This window comes from Pyxicephalus adspersus, chromosome 3, assembly GCF_032062135.1.
Source record: "Pyxicephalus adspersus chromosome 3, UCB_Pads_2.0, whole genome shotgun sequence".
Lineage (NCBI taxonomy): Eukaryota > Metazoa > Chordata > Amphibia > Anura > Pyxicephalidae > Pyxicephalus > Pyxicephalus adspersus.
This window is the reverse complement of record NC_092860.1, coordinates 130,915,254-130,938,538: the sequence shown is the minus strand read 5'-3', so window position 1 is coordinate 130,938,538 and position 23,285 is coordinate 130,915,254. Positions and strand designations below refer to the sequence as shown.

Here is a 23,285-nt window from a genome sequence, read left to right as displayed (position 1 = left end):
TTTGCAAATAACTGTGCAATGCCTTATTAAAAAGGTAACCATAAAGACTAAAACAATTAGAACAAAATGTATACATTTTAAGTTTAGTAAAAAAACCTTTACATATTGTTTTGTTGATATTTTTGATATTGAAATTATATTTTTGCCCTGCCACTATACATGCCCTATGCAATTATATTTTTTCCCTGTACAAGAAAACCTAGTTTGCCCCCCAATCCAAATGACAAATGAACCCCATAATCTTAAGTAATGGGCAAGTACTTGCCAAAAAATAGACACATTGTAGAAAGGGAAATAAAAGTACTGAATGCTGAAATGTTTCAACCACATGCTTACCTATGAACAAAGTTTGGATATCCTATACACCCATTTTTTTTTTGCCATACTTTGAAACATTTTTCAAGTTATGCTCAAAATAAGTTACCAACCTGTAAACTATTTTTATGAAGCAGTTTATGTAAAGCTCATATATGCGCAATACTTTGGCTATATATTTTCATCAACAAGTGCCAACATGCACGTCAGATCCTGGTTGGTGAAGTGGCACTGATTTGTTGGAAACTGGAATGCGTGTCCCAGGCAGCTTGACCCCCTCCCCCAGCAGTGCCTTACAAAACCAGTGCACATAGCAGACTGGCTGCACAGAACGCATTCATCTGGGATACCTGATTCACTGGACACAGGAGCCTCATCACTGCACAGGTAAGCAGCGTCTAATCTGTACTGCATACAGCAAACTCTGCTGCACAAAGCAATTTAAATCAAGGTAGATTTTTCCTAGAAGTACCTAACTATGTGGGCATTTCATTCCAGATGTGCAAATATTTCTTTTGTTAGTTTACCATTAGAATCTAGGAACTGCAGCTACAGCTTTTCCTTTTAAATCATAAGACACATTTGGTGCTTCATATTTTAATTTTCTTGCACAATTGTTTGTCCATCCATAAAGCTGTTTTAAAAGAGAAATATTAGCTGTCAGCGCTGACTTTTACCTGTGAAAATTCTAATTCTCTATTTGCCACGCCAATCTGATGGCTTCTGACTCATTTACCTAAAACAAGTATGTGAACCTCACTCTAACTTGCAGCATGCTTGTTTTAGAGCAGTGACTCGGAAAGCATTGTGCTCAATTAATTTGGCATTAAATCCAATCAAACAGCATTTTCAGAAGGAGGTCAAAAGGAAAAAGGTTAATATGTTTTTTCAGATTTGGGTCCAACTTTAATAAGTAATACCACCAGCACAAACATGTTCGGCTTACCTAATGTGCAAGGTTACTTGAAAGAAGGGATGGGCAGATTTACATGTTTTGCTGTAAAAGAAATAATTTCTTTTATAGTGCATTATTGCTTGTTGGGTCTAATATCAACTTGTGTTTAATAAAAGCAGCATACAAAAAAGTGAATGAACTGCGAACACACATCCTTTTTATTCACGATGTGCATTGCCATGTCCTGCGGCACACTACAACGCAGATGCTTTATCTTAGTCCATTGGAGTGCCATTTAAAATAATTGTACCGCAACACAGAAGGTTTGTGTAAAAAGACGTCATATTTACATGCAAGAACAGGTTAAATAAAGTTGAAGGTAGCTTGCATAAATCTCAGAAGCCATTTAAAGCCCATTGTACCATACAAACAACTAAAAAAACAACACAACATAGTGTATCATACAAAGTATTTAATTCCCAGCAAGGTGAGGCTGCATATACTTTAAATTTACTGCCTTATATACCTGACTCACAAATTTAAGTGTTGCTGCACTTCCCTTCGCTGCTTTATGAATAGATCTATGTTCTCAGACAGCACCTTGTTCTCTTATAATTACCAAAAAAACACAACGGTCATCTTGTGCCTCTTGGACTTGGGGGTGGGTGAAAATCTATCCCAAAATTTACTTAATTGTACGCCTTAAGCCTCCTCTATTATCTCTAAACCTTCTGCGATATCATCCAGGTATTCCTGGAATACTGTCTACTAGTCAAAATACAAAAGGCTTTGGCCTACAATATGCCTGATATTTTCACATACCGGTACATGCTGGCTTGTGAAGTTCTTTTCTCTGTTGGGCCCTGTATATAAATTTATTTGTATAAGCTTTAGATAGACGCTTCACATATATACATCTATACTGGAAATAGCTGTGAGCTTTAGCTAAATAATTGTACTGTAGTTATTTTCACCCTTCTCCTCTGCTTTTAGGTGGGCACATGATCGTTCAACTTTTGTTGCTCCACAGCAAACTTTTACCCAGTTATAGATACCAACCAATTAGATATATAGTTTTCTATTAAAATATTAAATTACATTCCCTTTTGATTAGTTTCTACCTGGAAATAGTATCCCATATTTATGTTTTTTTTACCAATGTTTTAGTTTTAAATGTTTTAAATATTGGGTATAAAATTTACATAAAATAAGTGACGTGAAGAGCTGGAGGGTGTTCTGACTAAAGCACATTAAACATACCAAACTCTTCTCCTTATCAGTCTTGGGTGGGCTGTTTATATCATTCTCTCCATATGCCCCTTCTATAGCAGATATAATATTTAATAAATCAGTACATTTTGAACTGGATCAACATGGATGATACATATTTTTACATAAATACATCTTTAATCAGCTCCTACTATTTAGCATTTTATGTCTCACCATGTTTTTGTATGCCCTTGTGACAAGAGGGGCTAACCTTCTCCTTACTTACAATGCATTTACCCTCAAATTCTTGAAACACCTAATACAATTCCCCAATAAGATTTGCCACTGTCAGTGGTTTCCCTGATGAATGCATGGAGACCCTCCACTACAACCAAAAATCTTCTTCAGCTAAATCCATTCTGGATATGAGTACTGCTGGAACATCATCCAAGCAATTGGACTCATCATCAAAGAGATTGGAAGTTTGGCCAAAATAAGATATTTGCTTATTTGATATTAGCCCAAAAAACATTTAAACTGCATAGTTTAAAGTTTCAGGCAGCACGGTGGCTCAGAGGTTAGCACTCTTGCCTAAATCTCAGCCAGGATACTATCTGCATGGAGTTTGCAGGTTCTCCCCGTGTCTGCGTGGGTTTCCTCCCACATCCCAAAAACATGCAGTAAGGTTAATTGGCTTCCCCTCAAAATTGACCTTTAGACTACATTATTGACATATGACTATGGTAGGGACATTAGATTGTGAGCTCCTTTGAGGGACAGTTAGTGACATGATTAATAACTTTGTACAGGGCTGCATAATATGTTGGCGCTATATATATACTGTGTAATAATGGTTGAATAACACAAGATTTTCAGAGGCACCCAAGCCCTAAACATGCTTAGAATTTTAAAATTCAAACTACATCTAGACATTCGATATCATATATCTATCCACTATTGTTGGAAACCACTACAGGGGTAGAATCCAGGTTATATTTTGTGGCCAAATGGGCTGATTATTTACAATGTTCTTATTCTGATACATTAGAACCATTGGAGGCTAGTTGGTCCATTATCAGGAAGTCTATTATTAGTGAGGTGTGGCGGGAACTGCAATTTAAAATTATTCATAGAGCATATTATGCGTTCAATCTATCATTTCGTTCTAATGTAGTGGCTCAAAGGATAGTGGCTTGCCCTAAGTGTACTTTTCCACTTGCTCCCTTAGAACATTTTATGGGATTGCCCGGCGATAAGTGATTTTTGGAAATCAGTTTTTCTATATATTATTCAGGTTACTGGAAATACCCATACTTTGTCACCTCATTTAGCACTTTTTCACAGAGCACTCTCCCCGAGTGATGCTTCTTGTCTATCTAAATTTGACCATCTTTGTTTGCTGGCAGCTAAAAAAGCTATACTAAAGCAATGGATGGAACCTCACCCCCCCACATTAACGCATTGTACTAATTATGTGCAAACCCTTATGTTGATTGACAAAACACACACCCACAAAAGTTCTTTGGAACGTGGATGCAATATCTACTCACTCACTCTCACACTCACTTTCTCCGTCCTAGCTGCATGATAATATAGAAACCTTTCGCCACACGATCCGCTATGACAGGAGAGCTTTGGGAGCAGTTAATTAGAGATCTGTCTGATCTAAGGACGCATGGTTTCCTGAAGAGGGTAAAAATTTTATTTTATTTTTTTATTTCAATTTCTGGGAAGGAGGAGAGAATAGTCCACTGATTCTTTGGGTATACCTTAGTTTTGGGACTTGGTTTTGTCCCCTGGTTATGTGGTTATTTTTCAAATTTTTCTATGCATAATTGGTTACATTTATAAAAATTAAAAAAATCAAAGACAATATGTTATTCACGCTAAGTTTTTTTTGGCCTAATACATCCTGCTTTTCTTTTTTTTTTGTAACTGATTGTGCGGTATATCCTGCTTGTAATGGTTTTTTTTTTTTTTTTACATGTGTTTGTAATATCTTGTCTTGCCTTTAATAAAAAGATATTTAAAAAAAAAATTCAAACAAGACATACCAATATTGTTCACTTTGCAAAATGATGAGTGCTGTAAAACTTGCTAGCCTATCTAGTCTTAAGCTGCATACACACCTGCAATTTGTGTAGTTGGAAAGGATCTTTCACGATCCTTTCCAACAACAAGGGAGTGCACGATGCATGAACGGTGCTGTACATACAGCACTGTTCATGCTCTATGGAGAGGGGAGGGGGAGAGCGACAGAGCGGCACCCTGCTGCGCGCTCTCCCCTTCCCTTTCATTAGGATCGGTTGTCGTCCATCGTCCGTGGATCCGGCAGGACGGTCTTTCGGACGATGGACGACAACGACTGTACACACGGCAGATTTTCGCCCAATAATTGGCCGATGCCGATTATCGGGCGATAAAAATCTGACGTGTGTACGTAGCTTTAGCCTATCTAGCTAATTTTAAGTTACAATGTAATCTTATACATTTTATGTAAAATGGGGGGAGGAAACAATATGCTCTGTGCAATGGCTAGACTTTAAAGAACCAAATAGTCACTTTATTAAAACTGGCATTCTGAAACATGTATTGGCCACAAACTCAGTTGCTACCATTCTGTAACTCCCAATGTAAAGTCACCAGTTAGGAAAGACACTTTTTAGGGCACAATGGCACTATGCAGAATATATCAAGGAAAATGTGCATACACATTACTGTGCTAAAGTTTGTTTGGATTTGATAATTTATAACTGAGTCAGAATGGCTCTTTTAATTACATAGACATCCATCTTTCCACTTTCTGAACAATAATGTATCTTTTATTTTTCAGGGATCATGCACTGTGTATTTTGCTTGGCCGTTATCCTGTTGGTCTGTGCATTCTGTGGTGCCCAAGCAGAGGCAGGGCAAATAAATAATGCTGAAGTTTTATCCGACATTTATGAAAAAATAAATGATTTGTGGAACATATATGGAACCAAATATCCCCTACTGAATAATGCAGACAGAACATTTCATGCTATCTGTAATCTGCAACCAAATCCTAATCTGAATGTGACTGAGCCTAAAATCACTGGAAAAATCTTGTTCAAGCAGGCTTATCCACAAGGGAAGCTGGAGGCACATTTTTCTATACAAGGATTTCCTCTGAATCCAAGTGCATCTATTAGAGCCATTCATGTCCATACGTTTGGTGACTTCAGTAATGGCTGTGACTCTGCTGGTGGACACTACAATCCATTTTCTGTTAACCACCCTCAACACCCTGGAGATTTTGGCAATTTTCATGTCCAGAATGGAGAAATCAATCAACACCTCTCCAATTTTGAAGCTAGCCTTTTTGGACCATTTTCTGTTATAGGCAGATCACTTGTTGTCCACAAGCTTCCTGATGACCTCGGTAAAGGCAATAACCAGGCTAGTCTTGACAATGGAAATGCTGGAACACGTCTAGCTTGTTGTGTGATTGGGTTCTCCAATAAGGCCAGCTGGGAAAATATTAATGCATGGGTCTGAATAGTTTAACAGATTCCCATAAAATATTTACTTAAAGGGTCAGTCTACACAAAACAGATAGTTGAGGCTTTCTTTTTGGGGTCTTTGAAATTTCAACCACTCTTTTAATATCTCAGGCACCCAAGTGGGCAGTTTGTTTTTTTTTGCAGCTTGAAGCTCCACTTATCTGCAGCAGCCACTACAAAAGACTCTCCATGTTGAAAAATGTTACATTTATTTTAAATTGAAGATTAGAATTGAAGAAGAGCATTAGTTTATAGGAGTTAGTTGGGGAGATTTTGGAAGAAAGAAGAAAATCATAGTAAGAAACGATTGCTAAAAAATCAGTTTTGGCAGACAGTGGTGATTAACAATCCAGAATGGTGTTTCCATTTAGATTGAAGATGCCAATGTTACTTAGTTGTCTGTTGAAAATGTATTTTTTATTATAGTTACTTGCGTTCTGTGTATTTCTGTTAAATAAATGTTTGCTTGAGACCAAGAAATCATTTTTAGGCTCAATTTTGACAGCTAAAAGATAAACTGTGCAACATAGTCAAGTCTAAATTATCACATTGTGACCCTTAAAAAAGGAGTTGTAATGATGTGTGATCAACCCAATATCAGTGGGGTAGTTGGGACTAATCACTTTCTGCACAGGAGAGGACTATCTACAAGTGAGCAAACCGAAAGCTTTAACTGCTTTATAGAAAAGTAAAGACTTTGACCTGGCTATGCTGTCTGGCATGTGTAACACAAGACTGAACTTAATTACATAATCTTTACAAAGTAAAAGAGGTTTTTTTTAGGACATGAAACTGAAAGTTGAGATTGCATTGTTTTATACTCGCACTTCATCATCATTCTGCATTCATGCATTCTCTATGCAGTGCACTCAGATCATAAAAGAGTCAGCAGGTACTGTATATACTCCTATATATATATTCCTTAAAACATTACAGCAACCTGGCCCAATACCCCTATCAAAAGTCCTCAACTCGCATGTAAGCAGTGGGCTGGCTCCTCGGAGGAGGTATGCAAATATTAATATGTATCAGGCAGACCATATCTGAATGGAGACTGACCAAGGAAAGGTGGTGTCATGCCAACATATTTGAAAGAATTGAAACCCAACAAATAAAAGGGGTAGGCAAGGGAAAGTAAGGCTGGGAAGGAAAAGACTGGTAATGACTTTCTTCAGTTCCTTGTGAACACTGTGCGAAGTGCATCATGCAGTGACTACAGAAAAAGCAAATCCAGTACAGAAGAGGTGCCTGTACAACTAACTGTGAAAGAAAGAAGCTAGAGGTCAGCTTTAACTATTGATCTGTTTGCATAAAATTGAAATAGTTACCTTTGTTGAAAATGTTAGTAAATGCTAAAACTGTGCTATTGTGGTCTGGTAAATATATAAAAGTATTGGGGATGAGGTGATTGGAGAGGAGGGTTCTGTAGTCCTAACATGCTTCCTATCTTAGGCTGTGTTCAGACTGGCAATTGGTTGCAGCAGTGCCAGTGAATTGCCGCCTTAGCTACAAAAGAGGCTACAAGTACCTTCTCCCCATGGCAGCCCCATTAAGAATGAATGGGGGCGGCGGTGAGAGGTACCAGTACCACTCACTGTCATCAGCTGTCAAATCTACAGACGCTAGTTCTTTATGAACCAGCTTTTTATAGAACCAGGACTGCAAGGTGGCAGCCTCTGGTAGTCATGGAGGATAGCTCAATCCCAAGGCACCTGTACCTAACCTTACTTCCAGGATCATCGGGTTAAAATTAAAAAGTAAACTATTGAAGCCACCACCAATAGCATCAACTGCAGTAAATTTAGTTTTTATTATTAGGTTTAGATTTGCTTTAAAGGACCAAGATTAATAATTTAACACATCTAATCACATCTACAATTGAATATGTAAATAAACTCAAACCTGAAGTTAAAGCTACAGCTTTTTTCTTAATCAGCTGTATATCTGAAATGGTCTGTGAATATTTGCGGTATACTTGCAGTATGTCAATGTGTGATGAAATAATGAGCTCTCTATAGACAAGCTAAATAGTTGTATTTGACATTAATCATGCACAGCTGCGGCTACATTCAGCCATGTAGCTTGCACCATAGGGATCTCATCGCAACTTCTTGGGGACGTTGATTGCAGCTATTCTATATGTAAAATAGAGTGAAAATAACCATAACATAATGCCCATGTGTAGCTTAGGTTTTTTATAGCTTAGCTGTGAAGCCTATTACCATACTAAGTAAACAAAAGTACCAAATTAACAGCTCGCACTAATGTTGTTTTCACTCTAATAAGTCAATGTTGGCGTCCTCCTGTGCCATTCTTCTCCTCATTCTCTCTTCTACATATCATAAACAGAAATACTTGGCCTTAGTGAAAACATCTGGACCATGTCTGCATATTTGATGGCACTGTTATGTCAATGGTTAGTCTTAGCTTCAAAAAATGAAATTCTGAAGTTGGAAACAATGAAAATTGATATGAAAAAATCTAATACATGCAGCCAAAATAAGCATTTATGAACGTATCTTCTGTCCCACGTTTTTTATTTCTGATAATTGTTGGTTGCATAGAACAGTTGGTTGAACTATTTTTTCCCTAAGGGGCAATCAAGCATGAACAGTTTGACAATTTTCATTTTGACAATCAGGCTGGGGTCACATGAGAGAATTGTTTATGCCAGATATTACATTAGTTAAATCCCATCAGAGGAAGGGATCTTGCCAAGGTTCAGCATATCCGACAGGATAAAACTTTCCCTGTTTCCAGTGCCGAAAGGATACAGAGATCGTGTGTATAATGATTTGGGAAGTCACCCTATTGTAACTCTGTCAGTAGAGTGTATATGTGTATATGTACAAAGTATGAGCAAAGCTCAGGCATTTACTGGCAAAGTTCCCAGCCTTCCACTCATTCAAATAGACATGTAAGTAGGAAGGGAGAAAATAGCTCTAATACTACCTAGACATGGCAGAGTTTGCAGGTCTAAAATGCCCCCAGTAGGGATTACTGAGAGATATGAAGCTCCTGGTGTTATGGAACATGTAATAAATGGTAAGGTGATGGGTCAAAAATTAGCACTGCAAGCCTCCGGTCTGTAGCTAGAAGGCAATCATTGATTATCTAGCATTGCAGTGTACTGGAGGGCCCAGATCTAAATTTTATATTGGATCTGTGGATACGCCACTGCTTTGGATTATCACTTTAGTCCAACTTTATTAAAGTTAGGGTTCAGATGAAATATTAGCTTTATGTCCATATTCTATGTTATGGAAGAGTCTTTTTTAAATTGTCTTCATATTTGTGTGCATGTTTGACTGCAGTATATTATTATTATTAATATTAATAAACAGGATTTATATAGCGCCAACATATTACACAGCGCTGTATATTAAATAGGGTTTGCAAATGACAGACAGATACAGACAGTGACACACGATTAGAGGACCCTGCCCCAAAGAGCTTACAATCTAGGAGGTGGGGGAAGTAACACACAATAGGATGGGAGATATGTAGTGGTGGGAAGTAGTGATGGTTTCAAAAGACGGGTAGGCAAGTTTGAAAAAATGTGTTTTGAGAGCTCTTTTAAATGAGCAGAAAGTTGGAGCAAGCCAAACAGGACGAGGAAGACCATTCCAGAGAGTTGGGGCAGCTCTAGAAAAGTGTTGGTGGCGTGCGTGTGATGAGGTTATATGAGTGCAGTGTGGACTGCAAGTAAAATAAGATGCCATGACACGTTAAATCACACCCAAAGTTTAGTGCAATGTAGCCATGCCACCTTTTAACGCAGAGAACTGCTCTGAATGCATTTCTTCTCATGTCAAAGTATTCTTATTTCTCATGTTGTAAAGTTAGGATAAAACAAATAAATAAAATAAATACGATAAAACAATTATTAACATACAAAGCTGTATGTATGATGACTTTTTATTATTTCCAATGTTGTTGACAGAATGTGTTTGCCAGGAAGGAAACTTTGGAAGTTACATAAATCAGTTATGAACTAGCACAGATTAGATGAGTAGAGTTGGTTACGTAACTAAAGTATAATGAACTTCATCCAAAAAACACAGATTACTGGAATGTGTATCCTAATGTGTAATCCCTCCCAGTTTGGTGTTACAAAACCAAAAATCATCATAGGCTTACTGCACTCCACACTGGACTGTTCACCTTTGCTCTCATCCCAGCTGCATGCTGTACTGGACCCAGGAACTGTCACACGGGACCCGGGACCCCTACTACTTCCTTACCCACTGGACATAGAACCCCTACTACTGCTTGTCTCATTGTACGCAGGACCGCTACAACAGTCTTGTTAACAAAACACTGGAATCTCTACAACACAGGTAAATAGCTTTTGTACATGTCACTAAAACATAAAAAATTCACATGCTTGTGCTATAGAACTAGTAATAGTGACTAGAACACAAAGCAGCAGTTCTCATCTGCCTACCTCTGTAATGGCTGGTGACTGGAATTACAGTGGAACAAAGTTATTGAATAACCATTTTATGGATTGCCTTACCCACAATTTTTTTATCATACTTTTCTGATGAAGAAAATATATTACATTTTTTATTAGTATTCCTGCAGCAAACACACTCTTTGCTACTTCTTCTAAAACTTCTATGAGCCATGACAAAGGTTATGTGTAGTTACAATTGTTAGTATGCTTTGTTAGTAGGTGCAACAATCATATCCATTTATTATACTTTTGCTTATTATTCCTTCATATTATTATTAATAAATGGTATTTATATAGCGCCAACATATTATGCAGCGCTGTACAATAAATAGGAGTTGCAAATGACAGATTGATACAATGACACAGGAAGAGGAGAGGACTCACCTACTAGACCTACTAGGATCACCTACTAGATTGTAAGCTCTTCGGGGCAGGGTCCTCTCCTCCTGTATCACTGTGTGTATCTGTCTGTCATTTGCAACCCCTATTTAATGTACAGCGCTGCGTAATATGTTGACGCTATATAAATCCTGTTTATTATTAATAATAATAATAATAATAATCTAACAACAGGAGGGGGGAAATAGCACACAATAGGAGGGGATATTAGATTATTAGTTTTGTATAGTAGTGTTATACTAGTCCACTAGTTTTATGTTTAATGCCTGTATAATGTATTAATCCTCCTAGTAGTACTACATAATTATAATGTAATTTTCTTTTACTGTTTTCCTGTTTGTTTTGAACAAGAAGGGCTTAGTCATATGTTCAGCACTATCATGACTGGTAAGACTCATACTGTATATGCAACAGCTTTCCAAAAAAATGATGGGACCCAACTATAACCAAATACTTGCACAGATACAAAGTTATAAAAAAACAGTATTTACCAAAGAAAAGGTCAGAAGCATTAAGATGTCTACTGATAGTGTTTCAAGATTTGTAGTGGCTAATCAGAATGAAAACACTGCTCAGAGGAAGCAGTACAACGAAGTGTAGAGCCTACAACAAACACACCTATGGACCACACACACCTGTCTTTAAATTATATTAAAATTGTGCACATATACAAGTGTGAAATGACAAAAGAAATGTAAGAGCGGCTAAAGAAAGTACACGAAAGTGCAAATCTGAGCAATAAAAATTATAAATCCACAGCAGACCATGCCAGTAAAAGGCTACAACATGCAGGACTATAAAATAACTTTAGAGCCAGAAGCCCTATATAGCAGCACTTCTACTAAGGGGTCTGTTTTATAGTACTTGATACTCATCCAGATGATAAGCGTACCTTGAAAAATGTTAAAACCAAACTTGTGTATTTTTATGAGCAAAAGGCAGAAGTGCTAAGAGTCAAAAAATTTATACAGGAGAATAAGCACAATCATAAAAATCAATGATTACAATAATAGCATTGTTCATGTTTTGTGTGCAAAAATATAGGTCATTTAAAGGCAGAATCTGAAAAGCTAGAATGTAAATAATATAAAATGAAGACATTTGAGAAAGCCAAACCCTCCCCTTCCAGCCATACCCACCCCTTCCACCTGTAAATCATCACTGGCCTCCCTCAGCCCTGTTACTCTCTCATCATCTCCGATATACTCTGTGCCCATTCCTCCACCCTAGCCCCTGCCCTAACCGAACTATTCAACCTCTCCCTTTCTACTGGTAAATACCCCTCCGCATGCCATAATTCTCCCTATCCTAAAGAAACCCTCACTGGACCCCTCCCTACCCTCCAACTACCGTCCTATCTCCCTTCTCCCATATGTCTCCAAACTTCTTGAACGCCTTGTCTACAAAAGACTCACCCATTACCTGAGCACCGACTCTCTCCTTGACCCCCTCCAGTCTGGTTTTAGAGCTGCCCATTCCACCGAAACAGCCCTTAATAAAGTGGCCAATGACCTCATCAGAGCTAAGTCTCAAGGCAACTTTTCCCTGCTCCTTCTCCTTGATCTTTCCTCTGCTTTTGACACTGTTGATTACCCTCTTCTAATACAAATCATGCGCTCCATTAGTATCTGTGACACTGCTCTCTCTTGGTTTGCTTCCTATCCTTTAAGGTTTCTTTCAATGGTAACTCCTCCTCACCCACTCTCCTTCCTGTTGGTGTTCCCCAAGGGTCAGTCCTTGGACCGGTTCTCTTTTCTCTGTACACCTCCTCTCTCGGTAGTCTCATATCCTCTTTTGGCTTACAGTACCAGCTATATGCTGATGACACTCAAATTTATCTGTCCACCCGACCTGTCTCCCTCAGTCCTGGATAAGGTCTCATGCTGCTTGTCAGCCATCTCATCATGGATGTCTGACCGATTCCTGAAACTCAACCGAGATAAAACAGAACTCATCATCATCCCCCCCTCAAATTCCAAATCTCCCCCTGACATATATCTAACTGTTAACAACACTGTTATTCGGCCCTCCCCTCAGGCACGCTGTCTTGGCGTCACCTTCGATTCTGCCCTCTCATTTACCCCCATATTCAGAACATTTCCAGGTCCTGTCACTTTCACCTACGCAACATCTCCAAAATCCGCCCCTACCTGTCCCCTGAGACCACGTAACTCCTTGTACATGCTCTTATAATCTCTCGTCTGGACTACTGTAACCTCCTCCTCTCTGGTATTCCACTAACCCGACTCTCTCCTCTACAATCTATCATGAATGCTGCAGCCAGACTCATCCATCCTTCCCTCCGCTCCTCTTCCGCTGCATCTCTTTGTAGTTCTCTCCATTGGCTTCCATTTCACCTTAGAATCAAATTTAAGCTCCTGTGCTTTGCCTTCAAATCCCTACACAGTTATTGTCCAACTTACATTTCTGACATGGTAAAAAATACTCCCCCTGCCGCTCTCTCTGCTCCTCCAATGAGCTACTAATGACTTCCTCACTCATAACCTCATCAGACGCACCGATACAAGACTTCTTTAGAGCTGCCCCAACTCTCTGGAATGGTCTTCCTCGTCCTATTCGGCTTGCTCCTACTTTCTGCTCATTTAAAAGAGCGGTCAAAACCCATTTTTTCAAACTTGCCTACCCGGCTTCTTCTGTCATTTGAAACCACCACTACTTCCCACCACTACATATCTCCCATCCTATTGTGTGTGAAATTCCCCCACCTACTAGATTATAAGCTCTTTGGGGCAGGGTCCTCTCCTCCTGTATCACTGTCTGTATTAGTCTGTCATTTGCAATCCCTATTTAATGTACAGCGCTGCGTAATATGTTGGCGCTATATAAATCCTGTTTATTAATAATAATAATAATAATAAATAATAAATTTGAGATACTGGGTCTATTCACTCAAAAGAGGGTGCCTAATCCAGTGCATTGACTTTGGAGCTATAAGTCATATGGTCAATAGTGAAAAGACCTTCATTCAGATTGATCAAATCAAGGTTGAAAGAATGACAGCCGTTAATAGACACTATATGGTCTCAGATGATATTGAGAAAAGTTATCTACACTGCTCTTCATCTCAAGCAGTGACCAGAAAGATACATATCAAAGATGCAGTAAATGCTCCAACTCTTGAAATGATTCCTCCTGCAAGTAACCATGCTCATCAACCAGGACAGTATGGTGACAATTGAAGGCCATGTTATTTTATACATGTTCCAAAGCTTACGAAATAGGAATGCTACAGAAAAAAATATTTTTTATAGTTAATCTCAAAAAGGTTACAGAACTCCAGATAGCAATAATGTAAAAATTAGCAGTAATGTAATTATTATTGAAACAATAATGTGTCAGAAGCCTATGGAAGTTATCTAGTGAACACTATCTAAACAACAACTTCAACCTCAATACAACGGACACTAGACCGTAGCCAGATCCCAAGATGCCAAGGAGGCATCACTTGTTATATATGGTTCATACAGTGCCACAGGCTGAGCCAGGGTCATGAGAAGAAGTGCAAAAGCTACCTGGTCATGGGAAGCAAATGTGGGATAGAGCTGTAAAAGAAGAGTTGATCTCCCAACCAGCTCCAAACTTAGGAATTTGCAAAATGACCTCAAAGTAAACGTGCAATTGGTTGTAAAATGCATATAGTTTGCTATAATTAATAGTCATGCCACAAGGTAATAGTGTTATGTTTTATATCCATATAATATATTATTCTTCCTAATTGACCTCCATGTTTATGATGTAATTCCCTATCACTATGCCCCTGTTTGTTCCAACAAGAAAGGCTCAGCCATGGGTCCAGTGCTACCTTCCCTTGCACAGGTCATATCTGCACCAGTTGTCCAATATATATGAACACAATGCTAGTTTCCCTGTGTTGAAGCTATGATCCTATGTCAACTGAAACTACTAGAGTCAAAATTTTGTTTTTTGATAAGTAAAAACAAGAATCACAGCATCTTAACTGTCAACTGAAACTACTAGAGTCATCATTTTTTTCTTGATAAGTAAAAACAAGAATCACAGCATACTGTACTTAAATGACCATTATCTGGAATATTTAACACCAGACCATGTTTATAACTATCAATAGCACCAGATTTTGAGTAGTGTACAGGAGAAAAGAACACAAAACAACAACAGAGTTTTAATACATTCAAAGAGGCTTAGAGGAGTCAGAACCATATTATTATGATAATAATAATAATTTATTTGCATTGTTTTGTGTTTTGTCCATTACAAATAATATTCAGTTGCTCCCATCTGGTTTGAAGAAATTGTACATAAATATCTCACAAAATAGAGGTTATGTATTGCTTGTTTTTACAATTCCTTTTTAAAAGTGTTTTTTATGCATTTGTTTATTTTAAAAATTGCTGAAACACACTTTAACCCAAAAGCTATTTTTGTTCCTTGATGAGGTCAGACAGTGAACAGAATCTGGACAGGGTGAAGACCTTGCATGTTGCATGCCCACTTTGTAAACCAGATAATTGGAGTGGTGTAAACCCCATTTTATTCAACAATATTAACCTATAATATTTATTCTGCAATACCAATCTCTTTTTCTGCCTTTACCCCTCTCTACACTGATTTGATACTAACATTTCCAAACGTTCTTATCTGGGACAGCATTGTCTGAACAAAGAAGTTAGCAGGTGGCCAGAACATGCCTGCATTGCAGAAACATTTGGCAAACTGCACTTGTTTTCTTGAAATATTCTATAAATGTTCAGGTTATTATTATTATTTATAGATAAGACTCTGTGTGCCCTATTTATAAAACAGAGAATCTAAAATTCCTTGGTGGGAATCAATTACTCCCTTGAAACATGTGGACCTGGAAGATTCAAGAGAAAGTTTGAGGATTCCCTTTTTTTTATAAACAGAGCCATTTGTATGAATAGAGCACAATTATTTATAAGATTGTTCTATAAAAGAGAATGACAGTAAAATTAAGCCCCATCAGATAGAATCAAATTAGACGGTTGATTATATTTCCAAACCTGCAGTAAAATTAATCTGATTGGTCAATATAGAATTCATCTGCTCTTCATGTTTAAAACTACATCAGCCTTGTTTTTGCCTTGGACCCTTGCCGCACAAAATAATGAATCCAATCATTTCTTATACACTAATATTTATATTTTAATAATCTGACCCAGCGTTTGTTATTCTAACTCTTGCTATTTATCTAGGTAGAATAGTAATTCTTTGTTGGTGTACCACAGAAAGTAACCATCCTGTTAAATTAGTCTGAACAGAAACAACACTTCTCACTATTCACTGCTGAGTCAATATTTGTGAATGAATCTTGCCAAATAATCCTGGCTCCTCCATATTTCTTGGAACTTAACTTTTCATGGAACAAACTTACACAACAGTCCACTGGATTACTCCATAAAGTGTAATTCCACCTACAAGTAGAAATATTAGTCCTGTGTTACCAATATTGCTGTTTTCATCCTATTAGATTTCTCTAGTTTTGCCCCTTAACAATCCCTATTCCCTGCTGGTGTCTAGTTTTTCATAAATAAAGCATGTGGGGTTTTTACAGATGGTACTTTGCATGAGATGTGTGAACCATGTGATTTCAACTCTCCCTTCCTTAGCAAGTCTTTATTGCAGAAAGATAAAAGTGATGTACCCTTTGCAATAAATAACACATAGCTGCTCGATTGCTTTCTTCTAAAAACAAAAGCTACGAATATGCTGGGTGTCCCAATATACCCTGGGGCTGCCAGGACTTCTTTGGTCCCTTTGGCAAATTTTTAATTTTTGGAGTTTAGTTCCACTTTAAAACACAGCCTAAGCCAAAAAAAGTCTCTGTCCCCCTATGAGGAAGAAACACCCTCATTTTCTATCGAGGCGACGGGTGTCACAGACCCTTAATGGGTGAGATAAATATGAACAGTGACATAGACAGCACTGATATCCTTGCAGGGATTCTAACCCTCAGATTTTGTGTTCCGCACATTATGTGGTTACATCTTATGGTTAAGAGATCAACACTGGTCACAAAGCCAAACTCTAAATTATTCTTTTTAGAAGTGTATTTATAAAGCAGTGAATATGACATTCACCAAATGTCTAGGTAGAGGGTCTTCCAGCTTCATGTGTTTCAGTGGCAGTGAATGATTTTCCACCACAGAATGTTTAATGAATTTACTGCTTTATGAATAGACTTTATGATACATACAAACCTGGTCTCTTATCTACTTCTGGACACCTTTCCCCCCATGTGTATTTTTTAGTCTTTATTTATACTCATCTTTCTCCGATGTCTACCATATGATGTACACTTTGTCTTTGTGCCTTCGCTGGTACTAAACAGTCAATGATGACATCTGTGTTATTAGAGTTTGAGTGCAGGACACTAGACAATTCCATGACACCCCACACACAAAGGATGAATTACAGTCCTGGATATTCATTCCCATATAGCAAAAAAACTACCATTGATTAGAGTTGTGCAGAGTGTAGAATAGCAAAGCTTTCTGGAACCTGTTGTGTGATACTTCCCCAAATTCCTAGATTGTAAGCTCTTCGGGGCAGGGTCCTCTCCTCCTCCTGTCTCAATGTCTGTATCTGTCTGTCATTTGTAACCCCCAATATATTGGTGCTATATAAATACTGTTTATTATTATAAATATTATTAATAATAAAAGTATGCATTTAAAACAACAAAAGTGAATACAGGTACATATCCCTTACAAAACAATATTCACAAATGTGATGTTCTGATTAAAATATTTGTAAATAATAAACCAAAGCACTCATTTAGAATGTAAAAGGTTCTTTTATTTCATGTAACAATCAGCCAATTAGAAAGAGAACCTTTGTCTCCAGGTGTAAAGTAAAACCTGTAATTATCCCAGAATTATAGTCTGTCTTCCAGATTCACCCCCCCCATGGAATTCCAGACCCTTATTTTAAATACAGGATATAGGTTTTTGTTTTTTTGACAGGTAAAGATGAATCCTTTATTTCATATCCAAGCATGGCATTGTTCCATCACAAATATTTCCATTAGATATCAACTGTGGGTAAATTAAAAGAATAGGATTACAATGTTGCATTTGAAATCTGGGCATCTAGCTGGGCTATTCACTATTTTTCAAGTGCCTAACCCAGAACTAATGCTCTAATCAGGAAATTTGGAAAAAGGTATCAAGCCCTTGTTTGCATTCTAGTTCTGATTTAGATACCTAGAATATTAAAACCAGAGGGACAACATGACAGACAATAAAAGCCGCCAGAGTGCTGGGTGCTATCACCTTGCTGCAACTCTTCTCAGCTTTGCAACTTAAAATCTACAAGAAATGAAACTTGAGATTGCATATGTAAAAAAAGCCTTGGTTTTTTTTTACCTAATTACTACTTTTCAAACCGCCAGATTTATTAGAAATTTTTTAATTTAAATTTTTAAAATAGTAAAAGTGAAGATCAGATAGTTTGAAACAAATGAGTTCAAAATTTAAGTTTTGCAGAAAAGTGTCATCTATACTTTTATAAATATAGGAATATATTAGGTTTGAATGTAGGAGACTTTTAGGCCATTATTTTTAAACAGGATTTATATAGCGCCAACATGTTACGCAGCACTGTACATTAAATAGGGACTCCAAATGACAGACGAATACAGATAAGGACACAGGAGGAGGAGAGGACTCTGCCGAAGAGCTTACAATCTAAGAGGTTCAATTCTATTGCAGTAGAACATGGAAATGCACCGTGGTACTGTTTGTTTTAAATGGCACCCCAATGCACCTGCATTGTAGTGTGCCACAACACAGGGCAATGCATGGTACTGCCTTGCTTTGAATTACATTTGAAAGGATCATAAACGATTATGGACATTGCTAGAACACTCATTTTTAAGAACCCTTAAATATTAATTCACAGTGGTAAATCTATGGATAGCTTTAAGATTATAACTGAATGTTAGTACATACTGGAGGCCTATTAAATGTTCTTTATCAGATGCAATAATTTTTTAATATAGTATTAGTGGTTTGTTCTGTTTTTTTGAAACCTATTTTAAAAAGCATTTTTCTCTAGGGCTTACTTGTGAAAAACACATGCAAATATAAAAATGAATGTTGCTCATATTTTATTTCATTTCATAAAAAAATCAGATTTTATAATTTTATGATTCCATAATTCTATATTGTGGAAAATTAAATATAAATTGCTACTTTACTTACCTCAAGAACATGTGTGGCCGGCCATATTCATCTTTGCGTTTCCCCTGTCCAGGAGGGACCAGCAAAGCCTTGGCCATGCATATAAAAATAAGCCAGCATTAGTTAAATGCAGCCTTATGTTGCTCTGGCGCTGGTGTTTTTATGCAGCCTTTTTTGACAGCGTCCTGTTTGCAAGCACGGCCTTTATCATAGGCTCAGGACAGACTTATCAGTAATGACAATGGTGCATAACGCCTGTGCAAGGTTTGTCAGGACAGATGTGGACTCCATCATGGTTTCTATGTGCGCAATAAGTATATAAAAAAAAAAAAAGTAGAAACTTTTGAAACAACATTAAAATGATATATGACAGTCTATATGAGTTTTCAGTTATATTTAACATTAATAAAATAAATACACAGAATCAGTTGGTTGGTGTATCTAGTAGTAGTTATTCACATTCAGCTGGTCTCATTTCTGTTTGATGTTTTGCAGCTCCCCATCAGTTGAAGAGCTGCAAAAACATCTTTACAAGAACAAGTACAGCAAGTGGACCAACAAGTGACCGACCACTACTAGATATACAATGACCTGTATAAATGAGAACCTTTGCAGACATAATTGGTTTGTTACAAATCATACTGTTATTTCACAATGTAACTCTAAACCTTTTTTTTTTTTTTTTTAGAAAACATTACAACATTTCAACATGATTTTTCAGGTGGCCATCCTGATTTTTGCCACTTCTTTTGAAGCCATGGCAGAAGAAGGGCAGGCATGCCAGTCAGAAATGAGAACCATGTCACAAAAGATCAGTGAAATACATGATGCCATGTTTAATGGAGTTCCTGATAAAAACAATGAAGACAAAAGCCTCTATGCCACCTGTAAGTTACAACCAAACCCAAAATTGGATGCTGATGAACTCAAAATTAAAGGACAGATTTTGTTCAAACAGGCCTATCCTTATGGGGAGTTGGAAGCAGCGTTTTTCATAGAAGGTTTTCCCCATGATGTCAATCAGTCTTTAAGAGCAATACATATCCACAATTTTGGTGATCTCAGTAACGGCTGTGATTCTGCAGGAGGACATTACAATCCACATTCTGTAGATCATCCAAACCATCCAGGGGATTTCGGCAATTTCCGTGTCCGGAATGGCAAAATCCAGCATCACATCCTGAATCTTGGAGCAAACATCTATGGTCAGTTCTCTGCAATAGGAAGATCAATAGTTGTGCACAAGATGGCTGATGATCTTGGTAAAGGCAATAATCAGGCTAGTTTGGAAAATGGTAATGCGGGTGCACGTCTTGCTTGTTGTGTGATTGGGACCACCAATAAAAATAGCTGGGAAAAATACATGGAAGAGAATGCAAAGTTGAAGAATCCGAGAGTCGCAAGACGCATCAATAGGCAGATAAAAAAGCTAATGTCATAGGCAGTGTGAAATTAATCTGTAATTCAAGTATGAGGTTAGCATTGCTCTATAGTCAGGTGTATTTTAGTCCTTTGCTTGTCACAAATTATGTAAAAGCCTTAGTGAGATCAGTCAAGTATCCAATTAGTAGTCCAATTCATCAGCCCATGAAAAAAAAAAAAATTTATGGTGTACACAAAATTTCTTTGTATGTCTAAAATAAAAGTAAAACTGATGCATCACCTTGGCTGGCTTTGCAGTAATTGTTGTGCTATAATCAAGTGCTCTTTCTAGACATTTGGCAAATATAGAAATGAAATATCTAAGCTAGACTCTAGGCAACCACTATCCTCCTATTTCTGCTCTCTCAAGGCAGGTTTATCAGTTGGTATAATTGCAGTCCATAGTCATGCAACTAACTGCCTATCAGAGAAGCTCAGAAATTAATGTACATAAATAGGTTATGACCAAGTTTGTTTTTGGGATGTGGGAGTAAACCAGAAAACTGTTGGGATTCCAACCCGGGGCTCTAGTGCTAGCCACTGTGCAGCCCCAATGTGCCCTCTATTAGGCTACTGAGGACAATACAACTTCATATAATAATGATACATGACTTAAGTCTGTTAGGTCAGAAAAGGTCACATATTTTAAGTTTAAGAAAACATTGAGATCCAACATTCGTCATTGGAGGCCTTCCTGTAATGTAAAAAAGTGCTCAATCTCACGAATACATACAATTGAAGGAAGATACCTCACTGGGTTTGATCATTAAAATACATTTTGGCCTTTGTTGATTAAAGTTGCACATTGTAATTTTTTCATACAAACCTACTTTTCCAACATCATTCAACAGATCACCCAAATTTCACACCCTTGTTTCCTCCTGACATCAGAGGTGACCAAAAGACAAAAAACAAAGATGAATCTTCTCTTCTTCTCTTATAAAAATTCCATTAGTAAGAATTCCATTTCAGAACACTCCACTTTCTTGTAAAAGTATTCATAATGTATGATAGATAAACACAACATCAGCAAGCAAAGAACATTCTTGAAAGAGTTACGATGCAACCTTGCAAGTCAAAGGTGTAGAGATTTCACCATCCAAGACATTGGGGGGATAAAAAATTAGTTGGTAAATTAACTAGCTAACATCTACCTGAAAATGAAAGAGCAGTTTTGGGTGGACTGGCCTCTAAGTCTATTTATTAACATGGTCTATATGTTGGAAAACATAAAATTTTAATAATTACTTTAATAATAATGTATAACAATGTCCTATATCAATGATATAACATCCATGATTAAACAATATATCAGTATTTTACATACAAAATATAGACAAACATTTACCAAAGGACAAAATTTACAAAGTACAAGCAGTCCACACAAACTATATTAAACACTGAAGGACAAAAGAAAGAATAGTGTCCATTAAATTTTCAGACTAAAATGACCATGGAATCTAAAACACAAGTTGCATTACACACATTATTACATGATTCACCCATAGGGCTTGCTCAGATGGAAGATTGTGAAGAGATGCAGGTGGTAGTTATGCTTAGTCTTTAGAACATATGACTGCATAGACTTTTGCCCATAGTGATGGGCAGACAAGTACAGAAGTTTGAGTGTTTGTTCCCTCAGTCCATTGGAAAGCCTTTTTTTCAGCCAGTCCAGGCTCTCAGCCTTTGCTTGTTTAGTTTCTTAGTTAGTTTCTTAGGAGAAGAATGCAAGGACAAAATTTAATTGGCTGAATGTTATGGAAGCACATTATGGAGAGAAGTTGTGAAAAGCAAAAAGACTGGCATAGGGAATTATCTATATTAGGCCAATCAGGCACTAACGTTTTATTTATGGTAAGAAAGAAGCATTTTTAGGTTACAATATTAATGATATTTGGCAATTTCAATGTTTCCTATTTCTTAAGTAGCCTGTGAATTCTGGTGTTTGGTCCAGAAAAAATGACATATACTTTTCACTGTATATTGCTATTGTTGACATTATCAGCTATTTTTGGTAGTAGAAACAGAAATGACAAACTGTTGCTGCTCAATTAAATTCTTATTTGTATCAATATATCACCGTCCTGTATTTTTTATATGTTTTGTATTAGTAACCTTTTAAAACTTGCACGGAACTTGTGTTTTAAATTTGGTGGTCTTTTAACAATCAACTCTATAAAACATCTTCAACTTTAGGAAGAATTATCAAATAAATAAAACATACATTGTTTAAACAAAGCAAGACACATCTTTGGAATGAGTGGGCATTTGGTCATGATGCATTCTCCTCTACTTCTTTTCCAACACTTTCATCACTATCCGTTGGTTTTATTGACTCATCTGTCTTAGAAGACTCCAACAGTCCCTCTTTTGTGTCCACACAGCCTTGGAGACCAGCGCTATCTATGCTTCCATCAGCAGAGTCTTGTGATTCATCTAAGCTTCCAGCAGATAAAAGCTCAGATTCCGAGTGGTCAGTGAGTCCTGGACTAGACAATGGAGGCTCAAAACTGTCAAGAGAGGGAGCCACATCTGCAACACTGTGTCCTTCAACTGAACTGATAAGTTGGTTATCTTCCAGTTCAACTGCTGCCAGTTCTTCGGAAAGTTCAATAATCTCATTCCCTCTCTTCTCTAGTTCTTCTTTCTCAGAACACAATAGAGGGATTAAAGGATGAAGATACATGTTTTCATAAGGATTACCAAGGGGATCTTGGGAATTTTCCAGTGGTTGTCTGGTCTCATTTTTGGCTCGTGTGCTTAAATCACCACAGCGGACATCAACACTTTGTTGCCTGTGTGCTAGAGAAACAAAAAGAGAATATGAGGGGTGAAGGTGTTGTGACAAACAAGATGAACAC

The 23,285-nt window shown here is 37.3% G+C and overlaps 3 protein-coding genes across 8 annotated transcripts in view; 2 read left to right on the top strand and 1 right to left on the bottom strand.

Moving 5' to 3' along the window:
- Positions 1-582: 582 nt before the first annotated feature.
- LOC140327154 (extracellular superoxide dismutase [Cu-Zn]-like) lies at positions 583-6,423 on the top strand. Its single transcript, XM_072406383.1, has 2 exons — positions 583-702; positions 5,253-6,423. Exon 2 carries the CDS (start codon positions 5,258-5,260, stop codon positions 5,936-5,938), a length of 681 nt encoding a protein of 226 aa, XP_072262484.1. The 5' UTR covers positions 583-702; positions 5,253-5,257; the 3' UTR covers positions 5,939-6,423.
- A 3,651-nt stretch (positions 6,424-10,074) lies between these two features.
- On the top strand, positions 10,075-20,664 carry LOC140327153 (extracellular superoxide dismutase [Cu-Zn]-like). The gene is made up of 2 exons (XM_072406381.1): positions 10,075-10,283; positions 19,691-20,664. The coding sequence occupies exon 2, from the start codon at positions 19,712-19,714 to the stop codon at positions 20,441-20,443; it is 732 nt and encodes a 243-aa protein (XP_072262482.1). The 5' UTR covers positions 10,075-10,283; positions 19,691-19,711; the 3' UTR covers positions 20,444-20,664.
- A 980-nt stretch (positions 20,665-21,644) lies between these two features.
- CCDC149 (coiled-coil domain containing 149) overlaps positions 21,645-23,285 on the bottom strand; it is a 39,066-nt gene continuing 37,425 nt past the window's right edge. For all 6 annotated transcript variants that reach the window (XM_072406374.1, XM_072406375.1, XM_072406376.1 and 3 more), the window contains one exon: positions 21,645-23,226. In XM_072406374.1, coding sequence (XP_072262475.1) covers positions 22,697-23,226 — 530 coding nt within the window. In that variant the 3' untranslated portion in view covers positions 21,645-22,696. The remainder of the gene's footprint in view (positions 23,227-23,285) is intronic.